This window comes from Xenopus laevis, chromosome 4S (genome assembly GCF_017654675.1).
Source record: "Xenopus laevis strain J_2021 chromosome 4S, Xenopus_laevis_v10.1, whole genome shotgun sequence".
Lineage (NCBI taxonomy): Eukaryota > Metazoa > Chordata > Amphibia > Anura > Pipidae > Xenopus > Xenopus laevis.
This window is the reverse complement of record NC_054378.1, coordinates 104,862,587-104,879,749: the sequence shown is the minus strand read 5'-3', so window position 1 is coordinate 104,879,749 and position 17,163 is coordinate 104,862,587. Positions and strand designations below refer to the sequence as shown.

The window sequence follows — 17,163 nt, the reverse complement described above, 5'->3', positions numbered from 1 at the left end:
TAAGAAAAACTTCAACCCCCTACTTCGGCAGCTAAAAGCTACCGAAGTCAATGTTAGCCTATGGGGAAGGTCCCCATAGGCTTGCCTGAGATTTTTTGATCGAAGGATATTCCTTCGATCGTTGGATTAAAATCCTTCGAATCGTTCGATTCAAAGGATTTAATCGTTCGATCAAAGGAATAATCCTTCGATCGCGGGATTTGCGCTAAATCGAACGATTTTAGTTCCTAGTCGAATATCGAGGGTTAATTAACCCTCGATATTCGACCCTTCATACATCTGCCCCTAAGTGGCAGATTTATCAAGGGTCGAATTGAAAATTTGAATTCTCACTTTTTTTATGGTCAAAACTCTCAAATTTGAATTGTGAATTATCCACACTCGATTCGAATTGAAATTAGAATTTCAAGATTTATCAAACGCTAGCCCTTTAAAAATTCGAATTAGACTATTCACCACCTAAAATTTGCCGAGTTCACGTATAAGTCAAAGGGACGCTACTAGCCTTCCTAACTCGAACAGGGTTAAGTCAAATTCGTGCGAGTTTTAGATATTTAATTTTTTTATTAAATCAGCCCCCCGATTGAATTTCGAGTATATTTGAATTTAATAGCGTTAAAAACTCACATGAATTTGAAATTCGAACTTTAATAAATGTGCCTCTAAAAGTTACCTATAGCTCATGTTGATAATTTTTCACTTTAAGTTCTGCTTTTGTAAGTAATTGTTACTTGAATTTCCTAAACCTGACTTTTGCTAACCTGACTGTCCCTTCTCAACTTGTCAGAGTTGCTAATACCTACAGACTACTGCTGCACAAGTATGGCAGGCCCCTGATAAAGAAATATTGGGGATTAGAAAAGTAATTTAAAAGCATAAGGCAAATACTTTTATGGCAAAATTATAAATAGCATTCAAAGACAATGTTATGATAGGTATAAAAAGAGGTTATTTTCTGGTGTCCGTATCTCTTTAAAGGAGAAGCAAACCCAAAAGTTAAAAAAAAAAAAAAACGTATCCCCCCCCCCACCATACACAGACCCCCCTCCCTGCCCCCCAGCCCAGTGTTACCCCAGGTCAATTCCCCTAACTTCTTACTTACCTCTTGGTGCAGGTTCAGGCATCGGAGTTCACGGGCGCCATATTCAGCCGCTTCGGTAATCTTCGGAATGAGACCGGCACTTCTGCAATTTTTGCCACATGCGCAGTTGTAGCGAAACAGAAAATAGCTCCAACTGCGCATGCACCTCTACGCCGCTTTCATTCTGAAGATTGCCGAAGAGAAGAAGATGGCGCCCGTGAACTCCGAAACCTGAATCTGCACTAAGAGGTAAGTAAAAAGTTAGGGGCATTTGCCCGGGGTAACACTTAGGCTGGGGGGAGGAGGGAGGGGGGTCTATGTAGGGTAGGGGTTTTTTAACTTTAGGGTTTTCTTCTCCTTTAAGGAAACTATAGTCACCAACATCTAAATCAGAAGATTCCATTGTTTGACTGAAAAACACACTCAGGTGAGCGGTAAAACGTTTTCAAGAGACATCAGAAAGCTCAGCTGCTTTAGACTCAATTCTACTAGATACTGCTATTCATGACCTGGATAAATAAAAATCTTCATAGATAGTTTCATATGATTTTAGGTACCGGTTATCCAGAATGCTTGGGGCCTTGGGTTTTCTAGATAACGGATCTTTCTGTGATTTGGTTCTTCATAACTTTAGTCTACTAGAAAATCATGTAAACATTAAATAAACCCAATAGGCTGGTTTTGTTCCAATAAGGATTAATCATATCTTGATTTGGGTCAAGTACAAGGTACTGTTTTATTATTACAAAGAAAAAGGAAATCACTTTTGGATTATTTGGATAAAATGGAGTCTATGGGAGACTGATTTTCCATAATTTGAAGCTTTCTGGATAACGGGTTTCCGGATAATGGATCCCATACCTGTACATGCATGGTGGCACAACGATCCTAACATATAATGTACTATGGATTATCAGTTGGAACAAGGCCTGGAAAAATCCCTTCTATATGGCTAATCCTGTGAATAAAAAGGGCCAATAAACCCAGTTCTCCTCACCAGTATCATCTTCTGTGGTCTCCCCAGCAGACACTTGTCTTTCCAAGTGTTCCTCTAGGTTTTGAAAAGTGAGAGGTTTTCTGCACATACAAAATAGAAAAGCTCATATTAAAAAAGCTTAAAAAAATATGGGGCCGATTTACAAACATTCGAATTTCGATTTTTTTTCATGAATCATTTTTTTTTCTTTAAAAATGTTTTTTTTTTAAATATCTCTAAAACTAAAAAAAAAAAAAATCAAGATTTATTAAGTGTAAAAACCACACAAAACTGGATTACAAAACTTTGACAAGTAAAAGCAATTGAGGTCCTATAGAAGTTATGTATCTTAATATGAAAGTCAATAAAAGCTAAACATATCCTATTGAACTTTTTTTTTTTTTTCTCAAGACAGCTTTTTTTTTTTTTTTTTTGCTAGTAATAGTCCAAAAAACTTTTTAGAAGTATTCATATCGTTTAGTGCACTTCTTCAGCGTGTTTTGTTGTTGTTTTCTATTCGGATCTGAGAGAAAACTAGATTAATCATGGTTTCAAAAATATCGAATACAGGTAAGGGACCTGTTATCCAGAATACTCAGGACATGGGGTTTTCCGGATAATGGATATTTTCGTAATTTGGATCTACCTAACCTAAGTCTACTAGAAAATCATGTAAACATTAAATAAACCCAATATGCTGGTTTTGCTTCCAATAAGGATTAATTATATCTTAGTTGGGATCAAGTACAAGCTACTGTATTATTATTACAGAGAAAAAGAAAATCATTTTTAAACATTTTAATTATTTGGATAAAATGGAGTCTATGGGAGATGGCCTTTCAGTAATTCAGAATTTTCTGGATAATGGGTTTCAGGATAATGGATCCCATACCTGTACCACTAAAATTCAACCTTCGATAAATGAGCCTCCAAAGAGTAAAAACTAGGTGGTTTACTGCATATAGTTGCTAAGGTCGGTCACCCTAGCCACCCTGCAGAGGGCAACAACTAGGACTTGCACAGGAAACAAAGACGTAGCCACTAAACAAAAACTAATCTAGCTTTGCAATTATTTTGTTTTTGCATTGTTGCAAAGGCAAATTTTTGCAGCCAGAAATGAGCGAAAATGGTAAACTAGATAGCTGTAGAACATTAAAAATTAAACCACATCAAAATAACTAAATGGAGGCCAATTTGCAGGTTGTCTATAACACAAAAGCTTCACCATTATACTGGTACATTACACTTTGACAACTGATATGTTCATGGAAAGCCTCTTTTACCCTGAGTTAGTGTTGAAGTTAATAGAGGATACAAGAATCACTTGACATTCCAAAGGAAAACCATTTGTTATAATAAAATCTAACATTTTTCTTCTTCACAAATCCCCAGTCATGAACATAAGAATCATCCCTACCTGAAAATAAATATGGTAAACCAATATATTCTAAAAAGAATATTCCTCGCTGTTCATGAAAATATGAGACAAATCAGAGTTCTGGACAGCAAAATGCCTACAAGTGGCTCAGAAGTGTGGAAAATTTCTCCTAATGCCATCATCAAGGAAGTCACATACAAAGTATATAGTTACACAGGTATGGGAAAGCTCTGAATTATGGGAAAGCCTAAGACTAACCCCCCTTAGACTACATTTATTCAAATAAATCAAATTTTTTTAAATTATTTCTAATTAGGGATGCACCGAATCCAGGATTCGGTTCGGGATTCGGCCAAGATTGCGTGACGTTTTGTCAGAAAACAAGGAAGCAAAAAATGTTTTCCCCTTCCCATCCCTAATTTGCATATGGGTTCGGATTCGGTTCGGTATTCGGCCGAATCTTTCATAAAGGATTTGGGGGTTCGGCCGAATCCAAAAAAGTGGATCAGGTGCATCCCTATTTCTAATTCTCTGTAATAATAAAACCATATCTTGTACTTAAACCCAAATAAGTTATAATTATTCCTTTTAAACAGGCAAAACAATCCAAATGGGGTTTATTTACAGATTTTGTTTTAGTAAACCTAATGCACGGTGTTTGATCCAAACTACGGAAAGACCCTTGTCTGGAAAAAAAATCAGGTCCCAAGCATCTTGGATGACATGCATGGGGAACCTGCCCACCTGTGAAAGACTACTGGAATGCTGTTAAGATACATAACCTGCTAAATACTATACAAGTCAATAACTGCAGACCCAGAAATAGCGATTGCTGTAGAGATTTCTTCTGACAGAACCAGCGATTGTTACCTGATCTTCTAGCAGCCACAAGATGGGTGATTTTTATTGGCTGACAGTATTTCTTTCCTTGAATGTTTTACAGGTCACCATGGTTAGAAGATCCCTTAAAGTGGACCTGTCACCTACACATAAAAAACTGCATAATGAAAGTCCTTTCCAAATTAAATATGGAACCCCAAAAAATGTTTTCATTAAAACATCCATACCTGTTATAAAGGTGTTTAAATATCTAAACTGTCAATCAAATATTACCTACCCGCCTCTATGCCCGTGGCATAGAGGAGGGGCAGTCAATTACTTTCACTTTCCATTCAGCACTTCCTAGATGTCACTGCTCTCCTCGCATCCCCCCTTCCCTCCTCAGGCTCTATAATTGTGTACGGCACTGCACATGGACATTAGGCCCCTCATTCTGGTTCATACACAAGATTTTGGGGTGATACACAATTTCCCTTAATAACCGTGTCCACAAAATGGCAGCTGCCTGCTTGCTGTGATTGTATAATTCCAAGACAGAAGGAAACAAAATTTAAATAATAAATACAGTGTAAGTAAAGTTTATTTTGCTCAACTAACATGATAGAAAAGAATTTGAAATTATTTCTTAGGGTGGCAGGTCCCCTTTAAGATAACCACAATGCAATTTGAGCCTCTCAGGTTGCTTACAAAAAAATTGGCTCATGTGACCTAATATGTATTGGTTTGTTTGGTATGTTTGTGTGCACCATGAATCATACTAACTCAGGGGGCAGCTCTTGTTTTTTAAAATGGCGATTTTCTATTTTTGATTATCCAATGGCACATACAACTAAAAAAGTATATTATTATGAAAATAGTTTATTTACATGAAGCAGGGTTTTACATACAAGCTGTTTTATGCAATATATTGCCTTGTTCGGGGGTATAGTTTTAATACCTGCTAATTTGCTAAACATCTATTATAAATGACCTTAATTCTTAACAACAATTCAGCAAACGGAGGCAGAATACATTTCTTATAATGGGAAGGTCATATCCCTTCAAAGCCTTGACATAGAAGCATTTGAACTGGCGTTTTGTTCTTGGTGCCAAGAGTCATTCATACTCTACCAGTGCATGGATGGTGAGATCAGTCTGTACTGTAACTGAAGAAGGGGATTAAAGTATTGAGGGGTTATTATTAGAAGAGCTGAAGGACATCCTGGATGGGCAACTGTACTCACACATACAGTATTCACTCGATTATACTGCACTCAATAGCAGGTCCCTTCCATCTGTTACCTGCCTGTCTCTACACGTGGATAAACAATTGCAGCAGCACTCCGATATGTGAAAAAAACTTTTTTATTCGTGCAACAACGGCAACGTTTCGGACTATTCCAGTCCTTTATCAAGCCAAACAAAATGTGTAACAAACGTGCTTTTTAAAGGTGATTGTCAGGTGCTTAGTGGGAGGATTTAGCAATTAATCACCACCCCCCAATTAAGAGACTCAATTCCCAGCAGTCTCTGTAAAGTGTCCATGAAAATTTGTGCAAAATTAACTCTCAATCAGCTTAATACATTGGTAATAGAATAATCCATTGTGTTAGTAATCATTCAGAATTATATAAGAATTAAAAATTGTGATAAAAATCCAATATATTATATATCTCGACCGTGAACATTTTAAAAAATCTAAAAGATTTTAAAAAAATTTTTGTGAAACACAATGTGATACTGTAGCATACAGTGAGTTGTGTGAGTGTGGCACTTTACCTCTGACTTTGTACTGCCTGTCTCTACAAGCACTTTTACCAATGCAAACTATATCACTGTTTCTCTGATCACAGTTTCACAGAAGGAGAGAGATGATGGTCTTACAGAGTCAATTCAGTTTGATCACAGTATTTTCATAGAATAAATACCTGCTTATTTATCAATAAATGCTTATTTGCTGCTTATTTATCAATTAATGCATAGCTCAGTTAAAGGGGAAACATTGCGAAAATAAATATTTAATATAAGCTTCCTCCTCCTGAAATAAGAAACTTTCTAAATACAATCAATTAAAAATTCTGCATTGTTTCTGAAATAATTAAGTTTATCTTCAATATTCCTCTCTCAGCATCTGTTTCTCATTTTTCTGTCTTCATGCAGCAGTTGGGTGTCAGTCATTGACAGTTAGATCCAATATATCTTATGGGGGGCTCCTTTTGCCTAGAAGATGTATTAGAGATCACTATTAAAATCACCAGAAATCCTGCCTCTCTACATGCAGAATTTGTTAGATTTTGTTTGTACTGGAATCAGTTATTTGAGTGAGCTCTCATACATCTGCTAGGAAAGGGAGACCCCCCTATAATATATTTTGGATATAATGATGGCTGAAATTAATTATATATATTTATATATAATGAAGAGAAACAGATGCTGAGAGAGGGAAAGTGAAGATGAACTTGATTATTTCAGAAACAATGTAGAATTTTTATTGACTGTATTTATAAAGTTTCTTACTTCAGTATGCGGAAGCTTATATTAATAGTTCCCCTTTAAGTGTACACTTTCAAAGCTGGTGTAAAGTATTATTTTAGTGTAATTTAGGTACCGTGCATGTTTGAACTTTGCACCCTGCTCTACATGTTAAATGAATTGTTGCAGGACTCTGTGCTCCATATATTTTTAGATATTTAATAATAGGCTTTTTTTTCCAACTGTGTTACTATGGCGGCAGAGAAAATGTCACATTTGACATTAGCCTTACTTCTAGTTCTCCGCAAAAGAACAGAGTTATAAAACTCAGTTTCTTGACTGATCTGTGAATTTTAGGGAACAGCTAAAATGTTTTACTGAGACTGTCTCCAAGGCATAATGTTTTTAAAGGACCGTGGCAGTCTTAGTATGTAAATATATGAAGAACAGTCACTCTGCAGTTCTGTATGGCTGCCTCCACCAGCTACAAATGTATATAAATGGTATAACACTGAAGCAATTCCACAGTTATTACAGGAGCAGACAAGTATTTCATAATTGTATAATGTAGTTTTATGCAAAGCGGTTTCACTTTTTGGTGTCACCAACCTTTTTATATCGGAATTCTAAGGTCAATATAGTAGCATTACTCTACAACTTCTATTCAAGCAATGCTACTATACCAACAGCTCAGTTTGTGCATATATTTCATTACAAGCCTTGTTGCTGAGTGGGGAATAAATGCCAAATCTATTTTAAAACTATCGCATTCTCAGATTGGAATGAAACAGAAGTTGAGCTTTAAGATAGTATTTCTGTTTGCTAGACTTAAAAGGGAAACTATCAGGATGAATATGTAATTATAAGCTTCCTCATACTGACATAAGAAACTTAAATACAATCAATTAAAAATTCGGCATTGTTTCTGAAATAATGAAGTTTATATTCACTATTCCTCTCTCAGCATCTGTTTCTCTTCATTCTCTCTTCATGCAGCAGTTGGGTGCCAGATGAATGAGCCAATATATCTTATAGGGGGGCTCCCTTTCCTAGCAGATGTATTAGAGCTCACTCAAATAACTGATTCCAGTATAAACACAATAACTGCCTTTTGCACAAATTCTGCACGTAGAGAGACAGGATTTCTGGTGATTTTAATAGAGTGAGCTCTAATACATCTTCTAGGCAAAAAAGAGCCCCCCTATAAGATATATTGGATCATTCATCTGACACCCAACTCCTGAATGAAGACAGAATGAGAAACAGATGCTGAGAGAGGAATAGTGAAGATAAACTTATTTCAGAAATAGTACAGAATTTTTAATTGACTGTATTTAGAAAGTTTCTTATTTCAGTATGCTGCAGCTTATATTAAATTTACAATTTTCCCGATAGTTCCCTTTTAAATGCTTGGGCATTGTGGGGCTTGTTTACTTTGAGTGTCAAATTGATATATGGATACAATAGCAATCAACCAGATTATAACTTTCATTTTCTAACAAAGTGGAGCAAAATTAATTGCTGACTGATTGCTATAAGTTACTGCTCTGGTTCAATTCCCGAAACTTTGGAAATAAGACATTTTTCACAGACATATGTTGACTGTGTATCAATCAGTACCACAATTATTATTATTAGTATTTATATAGCCGCAACATATTGCGTAGCACTGTGGCTCACTATACCTTTGGGGCCAGTATTCCTCTATAAGTACACTCCAGCTAAGAGTGGAATTCCATGAAAAGAGTACAAAGAGTAGATGCAAACATGCAATGCCAATAGCACAATATGCAATGCCTAGGCAAAGTGCTAGATATGATTAGAATCAAGTTATCCTGTACCTGTATGCAGCACCATGTGACGTCCCTTCTGTGGCAGGAAATACCCGTTGTAGATATAGATTTAGTAGTTTCTCATTCACAATACCTTACAAAACATTAACATAAGCTGTGAGCCATCTTTAAATTGCAACAAACTGATGTTATCAACAGAATAAAAACGTGGGCAATTTTATTAAAAAAACTGCAGTTTTAATGCATGTCACTTATTCTTTTTTTTTTGATAGCTATATTTACTTTTATACATAAAAATGTTGCCCCATTTTGTACAATTACTGAAATGTAATATACTAAACTGCATAAAGAGTTCTTTATGATACTATGCTTTATTAAGTGCAATTATGCATGTGCCTCACAAGACAAACAGCAGGAACAGTCACCCTATCTGAGAGTGTTACTATTTACTACATTGTTATATGCTGGTCTTCAATAACTTAGAGTGGAAGAGATTAGAGTTTTAATTAGGGCATACATTTAAAAAACAATCCACTGAACATCTAAAATACAGGTATAGGATCCCAGTACAGCATCCTAAATGCTCCAGGGGCCTCTTTAAGTCTTGTTTTGGAACGTATGTCATCTGTAGGTTTGATGTGTACACCCTTAATATTGATTATGTTGGTTGGGCCTGACTAATTCCTTCCAGTCATGTGAGTTTACCCTAGGCTCTCCAGTAAAACTTAAAATCATCTGTACAACCACTGTTCTTTTTTATCGCACTCTTGCACCCTGATGATACGCATTCACAATTGTCTTTCATCTCACTGAAGCAATTAGTGTTTAAGATGAGCCAAATTTACTTACTAACTACTGCTTACAGCTAAAATGCTATGACTGGAGGAGGCGGAAAAAAATATATATTCACTACTGATGGGCAAATCTGACCAGTTTCACTTCTCCAAAAATGTGCAAAACTACGAACACTCGACAAAATGCATTCAAGTGTATGGGTGTCAAATTTTTTTGTTGCATGAAAAATTTATTTCACCTATGGGAGTCTACGTGTGTCTTTGCAATGAAACTCAGTGGAAAAATTTCGATCATCACTAATATTCACTTCTGTGAAAGAAAACAGTTTATATTGCTTTTGTTTCCAACTTATTGTTTTTAGGAGTAAGTAATTGTCCTCCCAAGATGCGCGTCTCCTTTCAAAAGTGAGGCAATTGTGATATATATTTGTGTATTCTTGTTAGCTTACCTGTGACCTTTCTTTTTTCAGATTCAGACGTCAAACTGTAGTTTCTCCTTGTCAGTGACGTGCCAGATCCCCTGGATGCCATGATCCCTTCTTGCTGTAGAAAAAAAGCAAGAAAAACATGCATCCAAGTGTATATCCCCATCTAAACTACTTTGAATATGGTCTTAAAGTCCTTTATATTTTAAATGCAATTATTTTTCTTACACTCAGAGCACTTACTACTCAAAACATACTACCAAAAAAAGTGAAACCACACTTAGCAGTGACATATTTTATAGAGGTGCCATGTTTTAAATAGATTCAATGATGTCTGGCTACATTTTCAAAGAATCATATAGATACTTAATCCTGACACATAGAGGGGTACCACAGGAAATATTGACAAAATCTTTAGCACTGCTGCCTTGAAGCATTTGGGTCCAATTTAATTAATTAAATTAATGAATTATTTAATCCTTAATAGAGGCAAAACAACCCTTTTGTATTTATTTGTTTTCATTATTTTTAGTAGACAAAGTGGTGGTTCACCTTTAAGTTAACTTTTAGTATTTTATAGAATGGCTAATGTTAAGCAACTTTTCAATTGGACTTAATTCTCTCTTTTTTATAGTTTTTGAATTATTTGCCTTCTTCTTCGGCGCTGACCCCCATCTAAAAACAAATGCTTTGAAAGGCTACATATTCATTGTTATTGCTTCTTTTTATTACTGATCTTTCCATTCAGGTCCTCTCCTATTCATATACCAGTCTCTCTTCAAAATAGTGTGTGGTTGCTAGGGTAATTTGGACCCCAGCAACCAGATTGCGGATACTGCAAACCGAAGAGCTGCTGAATAAAAAATGTAAATAATTCAGAGATCACAAATAGTAAAAAAAATAAAAAAACAATTGCAATTGGTCTCAGAATATCACTCTCTACACCATCCCAAAAGTTAGTTTAAAGGCGAACAACCCCATTAAGGTATAATGATCCAAAACCAAAGATCCTTTATCCGAAAAACTCCAGGTCCCGAGTATTTCTGGATAACAGGTCCTATACCTATATTTAAGAGCATCAATCGCAGTTCTAAAGGTGCTAGAGGGGGGCGGGCCCTGGCGCAGGACGCGCAGCCGGGCCGTCCCGTGTGCTTTTTTTCGGCCGGGGGGCCCTGAGGGGGTGCGGGCCCTGGGCTAATTGCACACCCTGCTCCCCCGGTAGTTACGCCACTGTTGGTGGAAGTTTCAGTGGGGAGAAGTCTGTTGTTCAAAACAAAATCAACCTAATTTGTGCTTGTAAACATACCCTGCTTGCAAACCAATAGGTAGTCTCAGTTGGGGTAGCTTAGGGTTGCCACCTGTTCGGTTTTGATCCGAACAGTTCGGTTTTGATCCGAACAGTTCGGTTTTGATCCGAACAGTTCGGTTTTGATCCGAACAGTTCGGTTTTGATCCGAACAGTTCGGTTTTGATCCGAACAGTTCGGTTTTGATCCGAACAGTTCGGTTTTGATCCGAACAGTTCGGTTTTGATATTTAATCCAAACAGTTCAGTTTTGGTCCGAACAGTTCAGATTTCCTAAGACCTGTTCGGGTCTCAACTTTCTGTTCGGTTTTCAGCCTTGTGAAGACTGAACAATAATCTGGCCAATAAATGAAAGGTATTTAAATACTATGTTACTCACTTCAACATGGCTTAGTTATTATCAAGTGCAGTTAATTTCTTCTTATTATAGAAACAACAAAGCAAATCAATCAAAAATAATAAACGTTTTTTTTCTGAATTGACCTTGCTGTATTTCAGAGCTTTCTGGTTAGCAAAGTTCTGTATAATATAATTATAGAGTAGTAGGTTAATAGAATAATTATCTAATCAATGTAATTTAAAGCTTGGGTTTACTCATCTGGCAGAATATAGATGGCGATAGCGTTGCCACCTGTGTGCTTTTGAACTGGATATCTCAGTTTTTCAGTTCAAAATTTCCTGTCCAGTTTAAAGTATTGAGAAAACTAAACAGAAATCCAGCCAGTTGCATCCAAGTGATGCAATAACCCCAACATGGTGTCATGACTCCATCAACATCTTTGTGCCTGCCTCTGATGTCATCATGACCACCCCAACATCACTACCCCACCCCCAATACTACCTGCCCCACCCCCTTTGTTCAGGTTTAGTCACCAGCAAAGGTGGCAACCCTAGGGTAGATGGAGCTTTAGCATCGGGTATTAAGAGTTACCACTTTCTGGTTAAAGGGATACATGTTTTTTTCCAAAACACATCAGTTAATAGTTCTGCTCCAGCAGAATTCTGCATTGAAATCCATTTCTCAAAAGAGCAAACAGATATTTTTTTATATTCAATTTTGAAATCTGACATGGGGCTAGACATTTTGTCAGTTTCCCAGCTGCCCCAGTCATGTGACTTGTGTCTCCACTTTAGGATGGAACTACTTTCTGGCAGGCTGCTGTTATTTCTCCTACTTAATGTAACTGAATCAGTCTCAGTGGGGCTTTTACTATTGAGTGTTGTTCTTAGATCTACCAGGCAGCTATCTTGTTAGGGAACTGCTATCTGGTTACCTTCCTATTGTTCGGTTGTTAGGCTGCTTGGGGGGGAAAGGTGGGGTGATATCACTTCAACTTGCAGTACAGCAGTAAAGAGTGACTGAAGTTTATCACAGCACAAGTCACAATACTGGGGGCAGCTGGGAAACTGACAATATGTCTAGCCCCATGTCAGATTTCAAAATTCAATATAACAAAATCTGTTTGCTCTTTTGTTCAATCAAACAGAATATAAAAATAAATCAAATCTCTCTGTCTGTTAGCTTCTCCTACATCAGAAAAAGATCCCTAGTTTTTTTTTTTTTTTTGCTTACAATTCAGAATAAGCATCCCTTTCCTCCTCACTAACCAGTGGCACTTAGAAAATTGTAAAGAAAGGCAGGGGGTTATGGGAAGAAGGTCTGCACAAATACACTAAAGCTATTTACAAGCTCTCAGTACAGTGTTACATCTGAGCATGCGTCAGTCAGTCAGTCAGTCTCTCCGCTTATAAATGATCTTGTGGCAGATCAGGCGAGCGTGACAATAATGGAAGCGGACTGTCTAGGAGGCACCGGTGCATCTCTAACCCGTCTCACTCTGCAGCTTTACCTCACACACCAGCTCCTCCCTCCCAGCGAAGCTCTCCTTCTTCCTCCTCCCGGTCTATTTTGCCTTCCTGCTCGCAGTAAACATTTCACTTCAACAAACTTTATTTAGAATCAACACGCGTCCAGCTGTCACGGTTTTTTTTTACAATAAACTTTATTGGCAACAAAAGGTTTTACTGTATAAAACATACAAGCGCTGTTTTAAAGACATACTAAGCCAATTTTCTCCTGGGCAGTAACCCATAGCAACTAACCAGTTTTTTTTTAGCCAGCTGTAGGTTGAACACTGAAAGCAATCATCTGATTGGTCACCATGGGTTACTGCTAGGTAGGGTTGCTAAAAAAATACCAGCCTTCCTATATTCTTGCAGTTTTTTCCTATTAATAACTAGGGTGGCCTGGCCGGTAAAAATGATGATTGATCCCAATGTTATTAATAGGGAAAAAATATAAATATATAGGCCAGTATTTTTTTCCAGAAAAGGTGGCAACCGTATTAATAACATTGGCATCAAGCATCATTTTTACCGGCCGGATAGCAACCCTACTGCTGGGGTTGCCACCTGGCCAGTATTTTACCGGCCTGGCCGGTAAAAATGATGGTCGATCCCAATGTTATTAATAGGGAAAGAAGAGAAATATATATGAAGGCCGGTATTTTTTTCCAGAAAAGTTGGCAACCCTACTTACTGCTAGGGTTGCCACCTTTTCTGGAAAAAAATACCGGCCTTCCTATATATTTATCTTTTTTCCCTATTAATAACATTGGGATCGACCATCATTTTTACTGGCCAGGTGGCAACCCTAGTTACTGCCCAGTAGGGTTGCCACCTGGCCATAGGGCATACCTCCCAACATTTTGGAAATAAAAAGAGGGACAAAAATTTGCCATGTGTTTGGCCATGCCCATTTTGTGACCACACCCCCTAATTACCATGTTCATTTTACAAGATTTGGCAGGTTATGAAAGTTTGAACATATTTCTGTTTTTTTTCCATATATTACAGTTTTGCTAATGAAGGTGAATTGCCCTTTAGGCTGTGAGTCTAACTTTTCCCAAGGGACCTCCATAATAGTGATGTGGATGTGTGGGTCAGGTTTTAACCGACACTCACCCGACCCTAACCCGCTCTCCATCAGCATCCGACTTACGGGTTCCTTTTATAGACCCGCGCTGCCCCACCGATGATGTCATAAAAGGGGCAGGGCGAGCAGGCACGCGGCTATTTGAAGGTGGCCTGCCCGCCACTCGCAAAGAGGAGTGCGAGGTCGGCCTGAACCGCCCCACCCGTGGGTATCGGCCCGCACATCACTACTCTTTACCTAAATTGTTACAATTACTTATTTGCTTATCTCAAAATTGTTACAAAGTATCTTATTTGCACAGTTGTTCTGGGCTCTCTGCCAAAAGCCAATTAAGTTAGAAACTTTGTTTCTTTTTCTGGCTGTTAAGTGCAGAGAGAATCGGGACTTTCCAGTACAAACATTGGACTGCAAGTTGAGCTGTCAAAAGCGGTACTGTCCCACTGAAAACAGAACAGTTGGGAGGGGTTGCCACCTTTCATAGAATTTTCACCGGCCGGTGGTGGGTGTGGGAACAAAAGGGACGGGCCATGCTGCAAAAGGGGCGGGCTTTGATGCAAAGGGGACAGGCCGTGACGCAAAGGGGGTTGAGCCACGTCAAGCGTGATGACCAGAAGGCAGAGAACAGGTAAGTTTTGACCAGGTTGGGGACAGGCCAAGGGCTTTTTTAAGGGTATTACAAATTAACCGGCAACTATATGGATGTGTAACATAATAGCCAGAACACTACTTTCTGCTTTGCAGCTCTCTTGGTTTCCACTGATTGGTTACCAGGCAGTAACCAATCAGTGACTTGAGGGGGGGCACATGGGTCATAACTGTTGCTTTTGAATCTGAGCTGAATGCTGAGGATCAATTGCAAACTCACTGAACAGTTATGTCCCATGTGGCCCCCCTTATAAAACTATTATGTTAGACATCCAGTCACTCCAGCCTTTATACATTACATTTTTGCCTCACTAACTATATTAGAAATATTTTTTAGTTTGCTCAGCCTATCTATTTACCCAGTTTTTATTTTCACACTGAACTGTTTCAGTTAGATTAGGTATTGGTGTATATAGATAGATAGATCGATAGATCTGTATAAGTATATGTGTATGTGGGGTTCACTTGGAGGGGTTGAGCTTGATTGTCTTTTTTCAACCGAAATTAGTTAATAGCAGAAGCGTAACTAGAGGGGGGAGGGCCCTGGCGCAGGGTCGGATGAGTGTCCCGGAAGTGGCCGGGAATATGCGCCGCACAGCGGCATGCTGTGCGGCGCGCGGACTGCCGAGGGGCCCTGAGGGGGTGCGAGCCCTGGCACCCTCGCACCCCCTGCTCCCCCGGTAGTTCCGCCACTGGTTAATAGTGACTATTAATAGTGACTGTTACAATACATATATAGTGTTACACTGTAACCATTTAATTTGCAAGGCAAGAAACCCAGAATTCCAGGCTGTTAGTTTAAGAGCAAGGTAAGTCAAGGCTGGATAAATGATCTTTCTATTAGTTTGCTAATGATTTAACACAGCAGTTTTATATGTCCTCTGCTGCATACCTACTCCTAACGAATGTCATTTTTCCAAGGGAATGCGTTCAAACCCAATCTCCAAGCATGTAGACAATACTGTTTTAATTCTATATTACACAAGGAATTTGTTATAATCAGTGCCGTTTCCCCAGAAGCATTCCACTTTCTTTGGGTAATTTAATTTCCTCCCACACTCCAAAAACATATAGGCTGGTTTGTGGACTACAGATAAAACTGACCCTAGTGTGTTTGAATAATCCCAGATTATAAATTTGACTCAGCAAGTCCCATTTGGGGCCTGGGCCCCTCACAGTGCAGTTTTCCAGGCCCTGACATGGGTCGGGATTGGATTGGCTTGAAACCTCAGGTGCTAGCTCTAAACATTTGCCTAGATTTTCTAGGCCACTGGAAATCTTACTGGAAAGGGGAGCCACTCTCAATACCATTATTACTTTTTTCTTCCCCCCCCCATAAAGCATGCAAGTACAAGCTTTGTTCACCCACCAGTCCACAAGCACCCATTGCTGCCATTACTCAGCTTCACAGCAAAGGAATAAGGGGATCATATAATAATCTCTCTAATGCTTTATTTACCAGTAGGTCAGCTTTCCAGCTGACAGAATGTCATCCATTCCGATTAGAAGAAATGAAGTTCCGCCTAAATATTCACAAGGGGTTTGTTACAGTGAGAGCTGTGAAGATGTGGAATTCTCTCCCTGATTCAGTTGCACAGGCTGATACATTAAGCTCCCCATAGACGCGACGATTCTTCTTGCCGAACGACCGATTTTAGGGAAGACCGACCAATCCTTCGAAATTATCGTGCGGTTAGTGGTATTCGAACGATCGTACATCTTACGATTTTTCAGCCGACATCTGTCGGGAAATTGATCGGCCAGGTCAAAAAATCTTTGTCGGTCCCAGTGCAATCTCTCTATGTTTGCAGGGCCAAGCAGGCAGCTCCCCTTTGTTTTCCTGCCAAATTGGTCTTTTTAGTTGATGGTAGATTCGTACGATCGTACGATCGTTCTGAGAAGATCGTGGTCTCACGATCAGGATCTGATCTTTTAAAAATCTCAACATCTATGGCCAGCTTTAGATAGCTTTAAGAAGGGGTTGAATGGCTTTTTAACAGGAATACAGGGTTATGGGAGATAGCTCATAGTACAAGTTGATCCAGGGACTAGTCTGATTGCCATTTTGGAGTCAGAAAGGAATTTTTTCCCCCTCTGAGGCAAATTGGAGAGGCCTTCCTCTGGATCCACTGGCAGATAGGCAGGTTAAAAAAAGTAAAAAGGCTGAACTAGATGGACGTGTGTCTTTTTTCAACCTAACTTACTATGTTACTATGACTATAAAATGTGTCACGTCTAAACAGATGGAATTTCTAAGCCCCTGCTTTCCTCAAATGTGCAATACCAATTAGTATCTGTTTTCTGTGTTAAAGAGGTTCTGATGTGTCACAGATGAGTACTATACAAGAAAATGTTAGAATCACATTAAAATGTTTCCTAGCACTCATTTTTTCATATATGTCTGCCAGTGCCATTTATATTTTCTTTGCTTCTGCATCATTAAGGTTGGGTTTGGTAATTGGACAAAGACCTGGTAGACTGGAAAATTGTTGCAAATGGTGCTCCTCCCCTGGTCCTAATGCCAATGATGTACATTTAAT

At 38.5% G+C, this 17,163-nt stretch overlaps 1 protein-coding gene across 1 annotated transcript in view; it reads right to left on the bottom strand.

Moving 5' to 3' along the window:
- Positions 1-13,011, bottom strand: part of rnf123.S (ring finger protein 123 S homeolog) — a 64,020-nt gene extending 51,009 nt beyond the window's left edge. Inside the window, exons 1-4 of the mRNA XM_041561678.1 lie at positions 12,894-13,011; positions 9,763-9,856; positions 8,568-8,652; positions 2,079-2,158 (exon numbers count right to left, since the gene is read on the bottom strand). Coding sequence (XP_041417612.1) covers positions 2,079-2,158; positions 8,568-8,652; positions 9,763-9,844 — 247 coding nt within the window. The 5' untranslated portion in view covers positions 9,845-9,856; positions 12,894-13,011. The remainder of the gene's footprint in view (positions 1-2,078; positions 2,159-8,567; positions 8,653-9,762; positions 9,857-12,893) is intronic.
- Between the last annotated feature and the right edge of the window lie 4,152 nt (positions 13,012-17,163).